The 19,677-nt window shown below is 37.7% G+C and overlaps 1 protein-coding gene across 1 annotated transcript in view; it reads right to left on the bottom strand.

Annotated features, from left to right (window-relative positions):
* The window catches only part of SMC1 (structural maintenance of chromosomes 1), a 635,181-nt gene that overhangs the window by 166,812 nt on the left and 448,692 nt on the right, over positions 1-19,677 (bottom strand). Inside the window, exon 18 of the mRNA XM_090388169.1 lies at positions 18,322-18,443. Within this exon, the coding sequence (XP_090244295.1) occupies positions 18,322-18,443 (122 nt within the window). The remainder of the gene's footprint in view (positions 1-18,321; positions 18,444-19,677) is intronic.

Here is a 19,677-nt window from a genome sequence, read left to right on the forward strand (position 1 = left end):
ATAAAAAATTGAATAAATACAATAAATAATTCTATTTACATGTTTGTTGAACATTTCTTTTTTGATTCAATCAATTCAACGAGCACAGTTGCGAGTGCTACACAAGCATGGGGGGAATTCCGACTTACGTAAAATCTGACTTGCATAGCGTTCTGCGGAATACAACTCTTATGTAAGTCAGAGAGTTCCTGTATACAGGTTTTTGTGTTTAGCCATAATACATACTGAGTGATCACTGAATTATGACCACCTACATAATACTCTGCTGGGCCACCGTTTGCATTTTTTTTTTTTTTTTTTTTTTAATGAAAACCCCAAACACTAAAGGTATCAAAACCTATAGTACTTAGTACCGTGAATGGGTTGAAGGAGAAGTATGGGGGGAGGGGAATGCCGGAAACTTTGCTCTAGAGACTAAACATGGGTTTCACCACTTTAAACCTCCAATAAGCAAAGTGGTGGTATTTCACCGGTTGATGAAAGTCATCTACCACCTATTAATGGATAACAGTCACTATTCACCTAGACATTGACACCACTATAATGATGCAGATCCCTACAGATGTCTTAAGACATCTGTAGGGATCTGTAGGCATATGCCCAATATGCCACACATCCCATTCCAGAACATCCCACAGGTGTTCAGTTGAATTGAGGTCAGGCAAATTTGGAGGCCGATCAAGATGGGTGTTATCTTCACTGTGTTCCTCAAACCATGTTTGCATAGTGAGGTCCCAACGACACAGTGCACATTATCTTCACTATGTTCCTCAAACCATGTTTGCATAGTGAGGTCCCAACGACACAGTGCACATGGTCTGCTAAGAGTTACTGGTAGACATCACCAGTGAAATGTTGGTCCATACGCACCAGATGTCATAGTGCTTGCCAGCGAAATATTAAGCCACAACAGCCACCTGTCTATGTTACTTGAAAATATTTGTACATGCTCATAAATGGCAGTAATGTTGCAAAGGGTTAACATATTCAACCTGGTCTGCCTTTCACTTCACTCCACTCCACTCTTTCAGTAACAGAAAGGTAGTTTTATTGTGAGTATCTGTACAGTTGATTGGTATACCTACTGTACACTGTTTCTTCTGCATCTTGCTTAGCAACATATTATTAAAATGTTTAAGCAGAAGCACAGAAGTGTCTGAAAAACCCAGGAAAATTTCTGCTACATATGTGGATGGTTTACAACAAACACTCAGAAAAAGAAATACTAGTGTTATTAAATGTATATATTTTTTATACTTTGGTTGCAAGAACAATTTGTCGGACAAAGGCATTTCCAAACTTCATCAGAAAGAGTTCTCTGAGTTTGACTTTCAATTTGTTTTTGGCTAAAAATTCTGTGACATACAGCACTGCTATGAGGAATTATTAAAATGGCAAGCATAACTTTGGATAATTTGATATATTTCAAGCTTTCATGTGCACTCATCAGTTCTGACCAATACCATCACACATAATTCCTTTCTTCTTTCATATTAACATCTGATAGGTTCTCACACTGGAATTTACTGAACTGTTGTTAAAAAACAACTATTGTTTCATTTATTCCTTTATCTTTAATGACACCACAAAGTAATAGTATTAGTAGTAGTGGCATGTGATGCAAGAATGCATGTGTATGAGCTTATGCAGCATCAGCCAAAAAAAAAAAAAAATCACACCATTCCCTCCAAATGCCTGTCCAGTTCCTCCTTAAATTTATTTAATCTATCAACTTCCACAACGACAGATGGAAGTTTGTTCCAGCAATTAACCACCCGTAGGCTAAAGGCAAATTTCCGCACATCTATCTTTTCATAATTTGAAGTTATGCCCCTTAGGTTCGTAATCTGAACAAGTGGAAGGATCCCATCAAAATTCAGCGTGCTCAACCCATTCAATGCCTTATATACCTCAATCTAGGCACCGCACAGGTGCCTAGTCTCCAGCCACTGCAATTTGCAGAACTTAAGCCTCTCTTGGTAAGAGGATCCCTTCATTCCCCTCACCAATCTTGTTGCCCTTCTCTGTACACGCTCAAGTAAATCTACATCCTTCCTAAAATGAGGCCTCCAGACCTGTATGCAGTACTCAAGGCGCACAGAGGGATAATCACCTCCTTTCCCCTGCTAGCAAAATTAGTACATATCATTGACAAAACCACATGAACTGCCCTGGCATCCTGTCTGCACAATTACTCCCAGGTCTTTTTCATTTTCTACCACCTTAAGTGTAGTACCACACAGTTGGTACGTTTCTCTGGGGTTACTTCTACCCATATGCAGTACTTTGCATTTGTCAAGGTTAAACTTCAGTTGCCACTTCTTATCCCATCTGCCCAAATTATCTAGATCCTGTTGCAGTAGCACACTGCCATTACCAACCCTGCCAACCTTTGTATCATCTGCAAACTTCGACATTAAACCTGATATACCTTCTTCAATATCATTGATAAATATAAAAAGCAACAGTGGAAAACACCGAACCATGTGGGACTCCACTAATAACATTAGTCCACAAAGAGCAGCACCCATTAATTACCACCCTCTGTATTCTCCGCTTAACCATCCTTTTATCCATTGTAGCAACTTACCCTTAATACCATTCTGCTCCAATTTGTACAATCGTCTTTCATGCGCAAGTGTCGAAAGCTTTCCTGAAATCCAAATATATGATATCAAAATTATTTTTTGCATCCAGTTCCTTTGTAACCACATCATAATATCTTATCAAATTTGTCAGACATGACTTTCCCTTAACAAACCCATGCTGTGTCTGAATTATTGCTGCAGTCTTGTCTAGATGATCCTCCAATGCATCTTTAACCAGTGACTCCATTATTTTACCCGGAACAGAAGTTAAACTAACTGGTTTGTAATTACTCGTGTCACCCTTCGATCCCCCTTTGTGAAGTGAGGATACACTTGCACATCTCCATTCCGTGGGAACCTCCCCTGGTCCAAGGATGCTCTCATAATTATGGTTATGGGTTTGCTTAGTTGCTTTGCCGCCTCCTTTAATATAACTGGATAGATCCCATCCACCCCAGGTGCCTTTCTTATGTTTAACTTCAATAATTTCTCCTCCACTTTGCTCTCAGTTATTACAAAATCATTAAGTATCCTGCTACAATTTGACAACCTTCTGCCATTTTCAAACCTTAATAATTCCTCATGTGTGAATGTAGATGAAATACTCATTCAGTTTGTTTGCTATCTGAGCAGGATCATCAACAGTCGAACCAGCAATGTCAAGTGGACCAATCAGATTCATCCCCTTACTTTTAGAGTTTATATAAGTAAAGAAATCCTTGCTGTTTTTCTTAGCATCTTTTGCCAAGGATTTCTCGTAATCTGTCTTCGCCTGCTTAGCCTCCTTTGTGACCTGATTACAGACTAGCTTATATCTTCCATAGGCTTCTGAGTCGCTTGATATTTTATATGCATTCCATGCATTTTTCTTCTCTGTTACGAGTCTCATTAGTTCATTTGATAACCATTTAGGCCTAAACCTTGAACAATATTTCTTAATAGGTATGAAACTTTTAGTAGCATCCACGATTAATTCCTTGAATGCTTCCCACGTAGAATTTACTGTTGGTAACATGGTCAGTTTATCCCACTGTACAGAATTTAAAAACTTTCTGAGACCACTATACTCACCTTTACCGAAGCAAAAACCCTTTCCTTTACCCCTGATGGTAATTATATCTTTAAGTAAATCCCAGATCAGTACACTGTGATCACTGCCACCTAGTGGTTCCTTTATCTGCAAATTCTTAATACACGAATGATCACTGCTCAGATCAAGAGTAATACTCTCTCTGGTTGCCTCTCGAACATGCTGCTGCAGAAAGCAATCATCCAATAAATCCACAAAAGTCTGACTAGTGTGTGAACAACCCACAAGTTCCAGTCAATATCTGGGAAGTTAAAATCCCTCATTATAAGACATTCTGATTTACTGGCCCACTCTATTTCTCTGTATAATTGTTCATTGTACTTATTAGAGTCATTAGGCCTATAACACACTCCTACTGTTATTTTTGCCTTCGCAGTGCTTATGTCACACCAAACTGACTCAACAGTGCACTGTTCATCTATATCAACTGGGTGCACTTCATTTGATTTTATGTTTTTCTTAATTAACAGCATAATACCTCCTTCCTGTCTATCCTTTCTGTACATATTGTTGTCCCCAAATTCCAGTTCTGCATTCCTTATATCTGTGTGACACCACGTTTCTGCTATCCCAACAATATCCGCCTTTGATGTCTTGACCAACATCAAATTCATCAAATTTATTTACTATACTTCTAGCATTGGTATACATGCTCCTATTCCTATTCCTAGTTACCCTATCACATCCCATATACCCACCTATTTCAGGATGACTGCCATCCGTACCTGAAACCCCCAACACCCCTCGCTCCAGGTCGCTACTTATTCTAATAGATGTTGTGCAAGAATCACCTTCACCTCTGCCTACGGCTACTGTTAAACTATTAGTCCTTGTATCCCTCTCCCCCCCCCCCAAGCTATCAGTTTTCCGACCTACCTAACACTGCCTCGATAGCATCAGCAAATATTCTTGCATCCTTTCTATTTAAGTGTATCCCATCCCTGTAGAAGCATTCTCTTCTGGTAACAAGTACAGACCAGGCTGAAAAAAATTCTACCCCTTGAGCTTTGCACAATCTTTCCACGGCCGAATTGATCGATAAGGCTCTCATCATATACTCCCTCCTATCGTGTCTGGGCAGAATTGCAGACACTTTCAAATTCAACCCTAATTCTCGGCTTTTGTTCAACAGTGACCTGTACTTGTTCAGTAATTCTGCTGGTCTCCTACTCTTAATATCATTAGTGCCAACGTGTACAACTATATCACCTTTTGTGCCCTTAAATGATGATATCCGCTCTACAACGTCGTCAACCTTTGCCCCTGGCAGACATACCCTGGTTCTGTTCCGCCTATCCTTTTTACAAAGCATGTTACCCGTTTCCCTGACAATAGAGTTACCAACAACTACTAGTTTCAAGTACTTGGAACGAGCCCAAAAAATTTTAAATTTGAAAATGATGCATGGGCACTTGATGAAATTTATGCTACCTCAGCATTAATAAAACCATTTCTCAATGGAAATTTATAGTCACATGCAGCAAATAAAGTACCTCACTGAACAAATGAACAGAATATTCAACTTTTATTTTAGATTCTCCACAACCTTGGCAGTTGGAATGCCTATGATTAATTCAGTGTTTTCCTTCTGGTTGAGTATGGTGTGGCAATCAATTTACAGAATGTCAGCAGAAGATTCTTTAAAATATCAAGGAGTAATGACCTCTACAAATGGATATGCTGTACATTTGATTGATTAACTATGTTCAGATTTTCAAACATTGGCATAACATTCAAAAGAAACAAGCAAATTGCTTTATTTAAGTCAGAAGGGAAATGAAGACTTTTCATATGAAAAAGGATAACTTGCCTGGAGTTACCAGCTTGCTTGACCTGTTTTGGATTGTTTTCACTAGAAGTTTGTAATTTAGAATTTCTTTCCTTCAAGGGTTCATTAATGTTATTCTGGATCATGATATGGATTTGAACATGAATCAGTATGACTCATTGGTGATTGCTTGCACTTTTCAATTTGGTAACGCTGAAGTATTCATATTGCTTTTCCTATCACTTCTGACCTCATTAAACAGACTTGCCAGAAGTTGCCACTGTTCTGCCACCTATTTACCCTTTACTACAGGGTTTAAGATTCCATATGATTTCCCCCCTCCTTTTTTTTTTCAAAAGGAAAAAACTTATCACAAGGAGTGCTCAAAACAGTAGGTAATTTTTTTTTTAATTAAAGGAAACCCCCCCCCCCCTCCTTTTTTTTGCCCATTTCATCTAAAAATTGGCCCACTTCTTTTACTTTTACTGTTCACATTGGTTTATTAGAAACATTTTTTATCTGGTTAAGGGTTAAATAATTACACAGAAACAGTCGAAGTATACACACACATATTGCAAAATCTATTTTAACTTCAGTGGGATGCATCAGTTGAAACGGTTTAAATTTATCTTTCTCTCTCTCTCTCGATCAGCAGTTCTCAACCGGTGGTTCGCAAACCCCTGGGAGTTTGCGAAAATTGTTCCAGGGAGTTCGCTCTAAAAATTCCGTAATGGCATCTGCTAAGATTTACATAGGTATTATTGTAATTAATTATTAGGTATTATTTACATATTATTGTAAACTACAGTAGATTCCAGTGTTGGCATTCAAGGTGAGCGGACGCACTTCATCAGGGCTCCTCAGTTAAGTGGATTGTTGATTAGTGCTTTTAAATATTTGATTTATTTAGGTATTGTTGGATCATTTTGTTATAGGTTTTCCTGTAATAGTTTGACTTTAATAATATTATAGATATAATTTTTTAGTTAATTTTCATTGATATTTAGTTAATTTTATAATGGTAGTTACGAGATCTGCCTTAAACTCGTCAGAGGGTATCGTGACTCACACGGAAATAGCCGATGGTGATCTATGGGTGAGTCATGATTTAATCCTTTGCGGAACCTGTGGAATGTTTTCCAAGGTTGACCTGGTGACTAATCATAGCTCACCCGGGGATTCTTTTCTTTGTGATCGATGTAAGGAGTGCACCGATCTTAAATTACAATTTGGTGCACTGATGGAACAATTTGAGTCCCTGAAAAAACGGGTGCTTGCCCTCGAGAATAATGCATCTGGGAGCTCGTCAGGGACTCAAGGCTCCAGCAATTTACCAAGTAATGCACACCCGATTCGGGCCTCAAAACAGAAAAACCAAGTGCAAACTACTCTGGTTAAAAAGGACATTGTTTTATTAGGAGACTCCACTGTCAGGGAAACGGGAAATATTTTTTGTAATAAGGATAGGTGGAGTAGAACCAGGGTATGTCTGCCGGGAGCAACTATTAATGATGTCACCAACAGATTATCAGATTTTAAGGGGGGGGGGGGGGTAAAGAGAATATTATTATTCATGTGGGGGCTAATGATATTAAACATAAACGATCTGACGATTTGTTGGAAAAATACAGGACCATGCTGAGGAAATGGCGCAAGCTAGGAAATGCATCTGCAATTCTGCCCAGACACGATAGGAAGGATTATATGTTAAAAGCCTTGTGGATTAACTCAAGACTTGAAGGACTCTGCAAGGCTTTAGGGGGGAAATTTCTATCAGCTTAGCCTACACACAAGGTGGGTAGAAGGAATTTGTTTTGTAGAGACGGGATACACTTAAACAAGGGTGGTGCAAATGTTTTTGCCAGTATTATTGAGGATACCTTAAAGGTTCAGGGAAACTGCTAGTTAGGGGGGGATGTGGATAATACTGACACGTGTTTATCTGATAATATTGGTCAAAGTAACTCTTGCGCATACCTCAAGAGTTCTTTTCTGTTACCCCAAATGGACATATTATCTAGATGTTCTGGAGACAGAGACGATTCAAGTGAGCGGGTAGCTAATGCCAGGGAAGAGAGCCTAAAAATCTTCAAGGGTTGTGTTAGGGTTGTTAAATATACAAGAACAGTAAGTCTTAATTGTCTATACAGTAATGTTAGAAGTGTCATCAATAAAATGAGCGAATTCAAACTGCTGGTTAAAACAAGTAATGCAGACATAATAGGGCTTACGGATACGTGGTGCCACCCGGAAATTCGGGATGATGAGTTTCAGTACGGCTTGTATAATGTATTTAGGAAGGATAGGGTAGATAAAAGAGGCGCCTCCGTAGCCAGGTGGGAAGGAGCAGCAGTGTGTAGCATATGCTTCTTAATTAGACCGGAGTTCGAGCCCATCACCACCAAATACGGAAGATGCGGAAAAGTCAGGAAATAACCACCGCATATCCCGGAGCAATATGGCCTTAGTTGCTAATGCTCCTAAAAAAAAAAAAGTAGATAGAAGGGGTGGTGGGGTAATGCTTCTTATTAGAAGCAGCCTGAGTACGACAATAGCTTTCCCGGATTCAGCCGTTTCACGTGCTAGTACAGAATCTGTATGGTGTGAGATAGTTGGAAACAAAGGTATAATGTGAGTAGGACTACTGAATAGTGAAGTTGCCACATTATTTGAGCAGAAAAAGGTGGCATGGAAAAGTTACAGATAAAAAGTACTGAAGCCTATAACAGCTACAAGGTGATCTGTAATAGAGCCATAGAAAAGGTTCGACAGGCAAAGGCAATTTATGAGAAATCACTAGCAAACGGGGGGGGGGGGATAAGGAATTCTTCACATATATAAATGCCAAGGAGAGCAGGACAAACCAGATCGGACCTTTACGTAAGGGAAAGGGGATAGTATTAAATACACCAGCTGCTGTTGCACAGTTATTTTGCATCGATATTTACAAATGAAAAACCTTTTGTGGCAATGGGAAATTGTGGGAGCGAGGTTGAAAAATATGTAATTAATGATATTGAAATTTTGTAAGATTATTTAATGAAAAAACTTTCGCATCTACAGGCCAGTAAGGCTCCTGGAGTTGATGGAATATACCCTATAATCAATCTTAAGGGAGGCGGCAAGTGAGTGCATTGGACCATTGAGACTAATTATGTAAGCATCATTAGACTCTGGGGAGAGTCCATTGGGTTGGAAAAGTGCCAATGTATCTTCCATACATAGAAGTGGGAAATTATTGACCTGTCAGTCTGACTTCAGTGGTAGGGAAAATCATGGAGGCAACGATCAAGGATGGAATTCAGGATCATTTGGATAGAATTCAAATTGTCAAGGATACTCAGCATGGTTTTGTAAAGGTAAAATCATGTTTAACAAATCTGGTTCACTATTTTGAAAGGCTCACTCACGAGCTGGATTTAGGGAATAATTTCGACATTGTTTATTTAGATTTCAGAAAAGCTTTTGACTCAGTCCCACATGAGCAGTTGCTTTATAAGCTGGAACAGGTTGGAATCACTGGGAAAATCCTTAGATGGATAGCAGGATGGCTTCAGGGCAGGAGGCAGAGGGTTGTAATAAATGGGTTGATGTAAGAAGTGGGTTGAAGTAAGAAGTGGGGTTCCCCAAGGATCAGTATTAGGACCACTGTTGTTTTTAATTTTCATAAACGACATCAATGAAGGGATTGAAGGAGTGATGTCTAAATTAGCAGATGATGTTAAAATTGGTAGAGTAGTTAATGATCACTGTCAAGCTGAGCTTCTTCAGAGAGACCTAGATAGACTTCAGGAATGGTCAGAAAAATGGCAGCTATGCTTTAATCCAACAAAGAGTAAGGAATTACACCTGGGAAACAGTAATCCCAAAAATAACTTATTCACTTGGTGGAGTTCAACTAAATCCAGTACTGGAGGAAAGGGACTTGGGTGTTACGATATGGTCAGACATAAAATTCTCTGACCATTGTAGATGGGTTGCAAGGAAGGCCCATGGTGTCCTATCGACGATCTATCGAACTTTTGCAAGTAGAGATAGGGACGTGATAATCCCATTATATAAGACTTTTGTTAGACCACACTTGGAATACTGTGTTCAAGTATGGAGACCGCACCTAAAGAAAGACATTGAGCTTCTTGAAAGGGTGCAAAGACGAGTACCTCGCCTGGTGAGATTGGCAAAAGGGTGTCCATATGAAGAAAGACTTTGAATACGTGGGTTGCAGAGTTTGGAAACTAGACACCTTAGAGGAGATTTGACTGAGGTGTTTAAGACTGTGAGAGGCATCAGTAAAATGAATGAGGACGGAATTTTCAAGGTTATAAATAATGCTAGAACTAGGGGACATAAATTCAAGTTATGGGGGGGGGGATGTTTAGATTGGACTGCAGGAAGTTTTATTTTAGCCAACGAGTTATAAATTACTGGAATAAGTTGCCTACATGGGTGGTAGAGGCTGACAGTTTGGGGAAATTCAAAGGTCATCTGGATAGTACCTTCGGGTCAGGGAAGCACATAGGATGATAGGTTTAATTTCCTTTTCTTTTACTAATTATTATTATTTATTTTTTTTTTATCATTGTTTTATTCAGGTTTTTTTTTTTTTTTGGCCGGTGCAGCATAAGCCATAGGCTTTCTTGCACCATGTGGCCATTACTAATACTAAATACTAATACAAAATATAACTAATAATAAACAATAAAGTAAACTAAAATTAAATAAAAAGTAAAGAACTGCCAAAGAAATAAACCACATCTTCCACAATTCCTTATAATTACTTTACTATCTTACAGTATATCATGTTAAATAAATATCTAAAATTATTTCTTGACTAAACGTCCAAGAGTATGAAAAAGGTTGTTTATGCATGGGTAGTGCAAGATATAATCAGATGCATGCATGCTACCTGGGTAGTAGAAATGATGGAAGCGCATTACCCATGCATAAACAACCTTTTTCATACTCTTGGACGTTTAGTCAAGAAATAGTTAAAGATTAAACCATGCACACCATCAAGCATCTCTGATACTGTGGAGCTATACTTCATAACTGGGTTGTCGCTATTGCAATAATAGGGCACCTGCCCACCCACCGATGAGTAAGCAAATAACTTCGAAACAGTGCCATCTGGATGGTGTTACCCGCGAGAATAAGTAACATTAGTCTGGTGAAGTTACTTATTCAAAGCAGTGCAATATCTCGGCCGGTCATTCTGAAGGTTCATTCAAAATATGAGATATGAATAAACGAAGCATTCGCATTACTGGGTAGTAGAAATGATGGAAGTGCATTACCCATGCCTAAACAACCTTTTTTAAATAAATGTTTTCCATACTTTTTTTTTTTTTTTTTTTATAGGTATTTTTTTTTAGAACTTATAGTACTTAGTACTAAAGAAGATACTTGTTCACATTAGACTTGAACTTATGTAGATTGTAATTTTCAGGAAATACGTATGAAGGAAGGTTGATCCAGAAAACAGAAGTTGAATGAATAAATGAGGAAGAAGAAAAGATGGTTCTGTGAGTTTGGAGTTGGACAATAAAAGGATGTTGGCTGGTTGCATCACGTGTTCGGACTGCTTTAAAAGAGAGTGGGAATTATAGAAGCCAATTCAGAAGAACAGTGCCCATGGAAGTAGCCATAGATAGAAATGACATTCGGCAGAAACAGAATGTGTATGAGACAGAGAGTGGACAGACTCTGTTCGAGATGAGTCATTATTAACCTAACTGCCCTCTTCTGAATGGAATCTAGAAGCCTGAGAGAGAGGTATTTGGGCACTGAACCATGGAATATTGTTCCCACATCTCAGTGTGGGAACAATATTCGATGGTAGGGCGGTTTGTGATTTGTACAGAGTGAACAGCTGTTTGGAAGAAAAGTAATGGCAAGAGAGAAAGAGAAAACCAAGTTTTTTATATGCAGGGGTAGCTATATTTATAATGTTCTTGTGCCAAGAGAGATTAGAAGTCAGGGTAATCCCCAAAGATAAGCATAGGAGCAGAAGAATCCTTTTTGCAAGATATAAGACAGGAGTGAGCTTTAGAAGGATTGAAATTAAGTTTTCTTTGCCCCACTGGAGAGAATTGCCTGGAGATCAGCATTTAAGGATTTGGCAATGGATACTCGAGAAGTTGAAGCTGTTTGAGTAGGGCAAGGTTTCTCAAACTGGAAGGTGGAAAGTAATGTGCTATCACCAGCAAAACTGTGGATAGGATTTCCAGTCAATGGAAAAAGGCCATTAATATACAAGAGGAAAAGAGTGGAATAAAACCTTGGGGAACACCAGCATTAGTGGAGAAGTTAGAAGACAGAGAGCCGTCTATCATCACCCAAAGTGAGCGGTCAGAGAGAAAACTGGATACCCAATCACAAAGAACAGCTGGCAAACCATAGGCTGGAAGCTTATTTAGAAGACCTTTATGCGAAACACCATCAAAAGCCTTTGAAACGTCAACAGCAATGGCTTCAGTTTCACCAAAAACCTTTCCATTGAATTTGTCCTTAGATGCACATCTTCTTCAAGATGAGTGTTTCTATTTACAATGGGTTTCCTCAGGCTACAAGTTATTTTTTGGTAGGATTTTTTTCCTGACATAAAGTGTGATTCAATGTGTGTTGGTCAGTTAAACCTCGGGCTGTCATGCATTCCCGTACTCCATCCATCCGTGTCCTCCAAGGTCTTCTGCTTCTCCTTCTTCCAGGATAGCCTTTGAATATCTGTTTTTTTGCATCCATTTTACACGTCCATACCACGTTAAATGCTTTTCTTTGATAGTGTCAATAATATTCTTTTTCACTTCCATTTTCTCTCTTATGTCTTCATTCCGTTTTCTGTCTCTTCTAGAAGTTCTTGCATACATGTACATAAGCCAGAATATCACCAGTGGAATGACACTGACGGAATCCATAATGGCGATCTTTGACCAGATGAAAGATTTACAGATAGTTTGAGTTGGCAGTTAATTGATTTCTCCATTACTTTGGAAAGAGTAGAAGTAATCGCAATGGGACAAAAATTGGATGGAAGGAATTTGTCACCCTTTTTAGGAGCTGCCTGAATATGAGAAAATTTCCCCAAGCAAAAGGAAAAACATCTTTGGAATAAGAAAGTGAAACAAGACGACAGGAGCAAGTTCACGGGCACAGGTTTTGAAAACAAGTGGAGAAATACCATCAGGACCTGGAGCTTTAGTAGCATCAGATTCATCAAAATTCTTCTGACATTCTTTTGATAAAAAAACACAGGATTCATTGAATGGAGTATACTGGGAACGGTTTGAGGTGATTTACCAAGATCATCAATACATGAGCTGGAAGAAAAATGGGATGCTAAGCAGGTCAGGTTTATCCTTGGCTGAAGTGACAACAGAACCATCTGGTTTTGACAGAGGCGGGAACAGAGATGGGCAAAAATTGTGTCCAAGCTTTGGAAAGACCAAAATGCTTGGCTACCATTAAAGCAAGAAGCAAGCTACTCTTAGCCTGTTCAAAATCTAGTTTGGACTAATCAATAACTGCTTTACAAAGTATAAATAATACTTAATTTTTATTACGCAATATCACTTATAAAAACATAGTACTGGAAATCTTTTATAATGAAAATTCAGTACTTTTATACAATTTTGGAATATAGGCTCAGGGGTTCGCGATAAAAATATTATGTTGAAACGGGTTTGCGAGTCAAAATAGGCTGGGAACCGCTGGTCTAGATAGTAGTGAATGTCCATGAAACGTTCATCCACTTTCAGAGGATGTCATGCGCCTAACCTTTTAGTGCAAAAAGTTAACAAGATGGCAAGGACAGCCTATTACCACCAAGTGCTCAATCTCCTCTCTTAATACCCTTGATATGCCAATTTTTAGGCTTACTATAACAAGTGTATTATACAAATGGAAACCTAAAAATCTTAGGGAGTTATCTCTCAACTGCTTTATTAGTTATCTCAAAATTAAGTGGAGTGAACTGTTTAAAATAATAATATAGAGAAAAGTCCACCCTCTCAATGTACATCTATAATGGTTTAAAGCACTAAAACCAAGAGCATGAAGAAGACTTCATAATTGTCATCAGTTGGTTAGTACGATCAGAATGAAGAATGGTGTTTATATGTGCTTCAATTCCCATGGTGCAGTTTGTGTCCAGATATGAAAGTTTGATGTTACTTAAATTCCAAATTGGTGAGAAAGATGAGGGTAGTCTGGCATTAAGAATAAAATATTGTGTGTTAAGTTTAAACCATTCTATTGCAAGTGATTCTATAGTAGTCGATTTGTAATTGGAAGGGAGTTTTCTTAAAACTATTACTGAATCAATTTTAGGTTGGTCGTTCTAAGGTGAACATGGAACAATTTTAGCTTGGTGATACGGCGTTATGTTTTTAAACATGTATTATGGTAGTAAGCTCTGGTGTTTGATGTATTTGACATGACATATCTTACTGTGGTGCTACCAGTGTAACATGCATTGCAGTTTTCTGGATAGGGCACTATATTAGTAATATCTGTGATGTCATATTTATGGGTACTTTTGTAACTATTGAAAAAAAAAAAAGTACTGATTAATTCTACGATGAAAAAATTAATGATATGTCAATACCTAAGAATAGATTCCTAAGTTGTCTGGCAAATTGGCTGTGATACAGAAGAATTATGGTGATGTTTGTAGTTAGCTATTTATTTGTTACATGCTGAATTTCACGACTATTTCCTCCTTAGGAATATTTTTGTTAGATATTTTAATTCTGTTTTTTAAGTCATTTTCATGGTGATAGTATTTTCGGTTCGCACTGTGTCATGGAAATGCTAAAAACAACAATATGTTCACCATTATATGAAGGGGATGAGGATGAAGTTCTCGAGTTTCTTAACAGGCTTTTCTCATTTCATTAAGTTTACCTCAGAGCTCTAGGTAGAAGGTACCCTCAATTTCCCTGATTAATTCTTTGTAGGTATGACCTTAGAGTGAAGACAAAAGTAGAAATACATAATGTAGAAATCTTTATTGCAATAATAATATTAGTAATACAATGGATACATTGCAATAAGCCCTTCACGGCCATAAGGCCAGGGGTTAACAGTAATATTACAATATATAAGAAAAGAAATTAATAAATTAAATATAAAAATGCATATGTGAATGAATAAAAGTAAATACAGCTCAATGCTCAAAGTATAATACAATTATAAACATCACAATGTACAAAGAATATATAGGTGGAAAACTGCAAGGTTGGTTGGTAAGCTAAGCCATCTTGATGTTATATTGCTGGATTGTGGCATTAAGGCGAGCTTCAAGGAGAAAGATCAGGGACAGGGAAGCATCTGTACTCCTTATCACAAGAAAACTTATTAAGGTCAGCATCCAAAGACTGGGCACATGAAAGTAGCTGATACGGCAGAAACCTATCGGATAGGTGGAGACGGTTGAGATGTGGGCACAGAGTTGGAGTCGCTCTGAGGGACTCTCCAAGAGCACAGGTCCCAGAATGATGGTGCCGAGATCTCGACAGTGATCATTTTACAGTTGTGGTAAGGCATTTCACCCTAATCAGTGTAGGAAGCCTGTGAATTTTTATGAAACTAGCCATTTCATTTGTCTTTAACTGTGGAGGAAGTTTATGTTTGTTTATGGCCCATTTTAAGAGCCAAAACTCAGTAGAAAAGAGTGGTCGAATTGTGCTAGGGGCAGCAGATGCCCATACAGATGCCAAAATACAGTAACTCTAATAACGGATTTGAAGACGTTAGAAGTGTCACAGCATATCTCAAAGAATGTGGCTACATCCAAAAGATTTTGAACTAGCATATTAGGGAGAGAGAACAAAGATAAAGAGATACTCACACCTGTTGTGACTGTATATATTTCCAGTATCTGGGCTTTAACAAAAGGGACCTCAAGTATATTACAGACCTGTCAAACAGGCTGTGTGAAACTGCAGGGGTGATTCAGACACAGTTGTGTTAAGGATAACAGATGCAGTACCTAGCAAGGGTGCAAGTGGAAACTACACACAAGATCAAATGTCAGATTTGTGGGGAGTCTTATATTACATTATTATTAGCATTAGTAGAGAACTATGATGCAAGAAAGCATGGTTATACAGCATAAGTCACAAAAAAAAAAAAAAAAACCTTCCCATTTCACCCATTAATTCACTGAAAAAGTTTGTCCAGTAATTCCTTCAATTTATTTAAGCCATCAACTTCCACAATGATTGATGTAAGTTTGTTCCGGCATTCAACCACCCGCTGTCTAAAGGCAAATTGCACACATCTATTTTACAACTACCTCTCTTCACTTTAAATTTATTCCCATTCAGTCTGAGTGAGAGGAAGAATCCCATCAGCATTGCACTTGCTCAAACCATTCAAGGCCTTATACACCTCAATCTGATCATGATGAAGGTGCCTAGTCAACAGCCACTGCAATTTGCAGAACTTAAGCCTTTCTTGATAAGAGCACTTTGTTCCCCTCACCAATCTCATTGCCCTTCTCTGTACTCATTCCAGCCGCTCCACATCCTTCCTAAAATGAGGCCTCTGGACCTGTATGCAGTGATCAAGTTATGGCCTAATGATTGCCTTATACAAGAGAACAATCACCTCCTTATCCCTGCTAGCAAAATTTCTGTATATCATTGACAAGACACCATTGAGCTACCTTGCAGCCTGTCAGAGATATCAAAAGCTTTCCTGAAATCCAAATATATGATATCAAAACTATTTTTTTACATCCAGTTCTTTTATGACCACAATGTAGTATCCAATCAAATTGACTAGACAAGATTTTCCCTTAACAAACCCATGCTGTGATTGAACTATAACTTCAGTCTTGTCTAGATCCTGCAATGGTTCTTTAACAGGTGACTATTATTTTCCCTGGAACAGAAATTAAACGAACAGGTCTGTTAGTTTAACTAACAGATCCCCTCTGTGAATTCGGGATACATTTGCACATCTCCAGTCAGTGAGGACAACCCCCTGAATCCAAGGATGTTCTCATAATTATGGCTACGTTTTTGCTTACTACCTTTAATATAACTGCATAGATACCATACACTCCAGGTTATTATTATTATTATTATTATTATTATTATTATTAGTAGTAGTAGTAGTAGTAGTAGTAGTAATGGCATATGATGCAAGAAAAGAAGCTAAAAAAGCATTAGCAAAAAAAAAAAAGAAGAAGAAGAAGAAGAAGAAGAAGAATCCCATATCACCTGTTCCTCCTGTTCAATAATTTGTCTAGTCCTTCTTTTAATTTGTTCAAACCACCCACTTCCACAACAACAGATGGAAGTTTGTTCCAACAAGCAAAAAGACGCTGGCTGAATTCAAATCTATGCACATCTATCCTGCAACCTTCCTTCATCAATTTGAATTTATGCTCAATCATGTTTGCAGTCTGAGCAGGAGAAAGGATGCCATCTACATTAAGCTTGCTCAATCCATTCAAAGCCTTAAACATCTCAATCATACCATCTCGCAGGTGCCTAGTCTCCAGATGCCATAATTTGCAGAACTGTAGCCATTCTTGTTCTGATCACACTTTCTTTCTCTTCATCATTCTGGTTGCCCTTCTCTGCAACCATTCTTCCTAAAATGAGAATTTCAGACCTGTATGAAGTACCCAAGATGTGGCCTAACCTTTGCCTTCTATAATGGGATAATCACTTCCTTATCCCTGCTAGCAAAGTTCCTGTATATCATTGACAAAACCCCATGAGGTGTCCTAGCAGCCTGTCCACAATGCTCAGAGAACTTCACATCTGACTGCACAATTACCCCCAAGCCTTTCTCATTTTCCACTATCCTAAAAGTACTACAGTTTTGGTATGTTAATCTGAGATTACTGCTACTTTGTTTGTTATTTGGTTTTTAGGGGCATTAGTAACTAAGGCCATATTGCTCCGTGAATATGCGGTGGTCATTCCCTGACCTTTCCACATCCTCCGTATTTGGTGGTGACAGACTCGAACCCCAGTCTAATCAAGAAGCGTGTGCTCCGCACTGCTGCTCCTTCCCACCTGGCTACGGAGGCGCCAGATTACTGCTAAAGTTCTTGCATTTGTCAAACTTCAAATGCCATTTCTCAGTCCATCTTCCCAATTTTTTTTTACCTTGTTGCAGAGCTTACCCTGATTACTGTCATTAACCAACCTGCTATTGTATCATCTGTAAACTTCGATATTAAGCCTGATATGCATTCATTAATATCATTAATAAATACAGAAAATAACAATGAGCCCAACAATGAATCAGGGGAATTTCACTAATAATATTAGGACACGAAGAGCAGTGTTGGCTAACAGCTCTGATAATTATTGTTTTTCATAGTTTTCCCAGGATAGAAGATGTGAGTGATTTCCTAGTGGTTAGATAGTGTAACATATCATACAATTCAAAATTAGCAATGTTGAATAAAAATTACAATTTTTTAGCCAAATTACATGATTTTTAAAAGAGTTACAATTATACAGCACTGGAAAACTTAATATTTTATTGGTCCACCTGTGTTTCTAACTATCAGCATGCTATATTTAGGCATGGTCATAACCCACTTTAAGTCAATTGTCACAACATGGTAAAAGAATTCATTAATTGCTAAAATTAGTCTGAAAACAGTAAAATTTGATTTTCATCCTGAAAAATATATAAAAATTTTTTTGCCTCAAGTTTCCTATGGTAGGTTATCTTCCAGTCATGAAACTATAAATTCTGAGCCCAGGTAATAGCTGAATTCGTAGAATTGATACGAACTGGTACAGTTATATCAGAAATATATATATCTATATATATATATATATATATATATATATATATATAAATATAAAAAGTAATGTGTATACTATACTATATTTATATCATACCTAATGTATCTTTGGAACGTTCATATTCAAGACGATTAATAATGCGATTTTTCTGATTTTCAAATTCTAAACGTCGCTTATCCCTCTCTTGAGTTGCACGTAATTCTCTCTCTTCATACTGTCTATGGAAAAAAAAAAAAAAAAAAGATGAAAGGAGGAATCAGACTGATTAAAGTAAAAAAAAGTAATTACCCTCGTTGCAATAACTTTTTAAAACAATTAGAAAATTTGCATAAAAAAGGTAAAATATTCATACTGGCATGCAACATCAAAAGATGCCTATTCAGTGATATTTATATTGGAAGAGATTACATAAATTGTTTTTGTCTGAGAAAAATTAAACATTTCTATAAAAAAACAGTTAAAAACAAAAAAAGAAATTGAGATTCAACAAAAAAAAAAAAAAACCTCTATCCATGAATAGTATGATAAAACAAACTATTTATAAAGGCATTGTATACACTAAAAATTATTTACAATAAAATCAGTATTACTATTAGCTACAAATGGGATTTTTTGGCTAATTGCCTAAAGTTGTGTAACTTGAGGCAATTAGCAATAATCCTTGGACTCAGGGGAGGTCCCCACAGACTGGAGATGTACAAATGTATCTCCAATTCATAAAAGGGGATCGAAGGGTGACAAGTAATTACAGACTAGTTAGTTTAACTTCTGTTCTGGGTAAAATAATAGAATCACTGGTTAAAGATGCATTGCAGGAGCATCTAGACAAGACTGCAGCAATAATTCAGACACAGCATTAGTTTGTTAAGGGAAAGTCTTGTCTGACAAATTTGATAGGATATTATGATGTAGTTACAAAGGAACTGGATGCAAAAAATAATTTTGATATCATATATTTGGATTTCAGGAAAGCTTTTGACACTGTTGCGCATGAAAGACTATTGTACAAATTGGAGCAGAATGGTATTAAGAGTAAGTTGCTACAATGGATAAAAGGATGGTTAAGTGGAGAAGACAGAGGGTGGTAATCAATGGGTGCTGCTCTTCGTGGACTAATGTTCTTAGTGGAGTCCCACAGGATTCGGTGTTGGGTCCTCTGTTGTTTTGTATATTTATCAATGATATTGATGAAGGTTTATCAGGCTTAGTGTCGAAGTTTGCAGATGATACAAAGGTTGGCAGGGTTGTTAATGACAGTAATGACAGTGTGCTACTGCAACAGGATCTAGATAATTTGGGAAGATGGGCTAAGAAGTGGCAACTGAAGTTTAACCTTGACAAATGCAAATTACTGCATATGGGTAGAAGTAACCCCAGAGAAATGTACCAACTGTGTGGTACTACACTTAAGGTGGTAGAAAATGAAAAAGACCTGGGAGTAATTGTGCAGTC

Source organism: Mastigoproctus giganteus, chromosome 13, assembly GCF_048544385.1.
Source record: "Mastigoproctus giganteus isolate SK-2022 chromosome 13, ASM4854438v1, whole genome shotgun sequence".
Taxonomy (NCBI): domain Eukaryota; kingdom Metazoa; phylum Arthropoda; class Arachnida; order Uropygi; family Thelyphonidae; genus Mastigoproctus; species Mastigoproctus giganteus.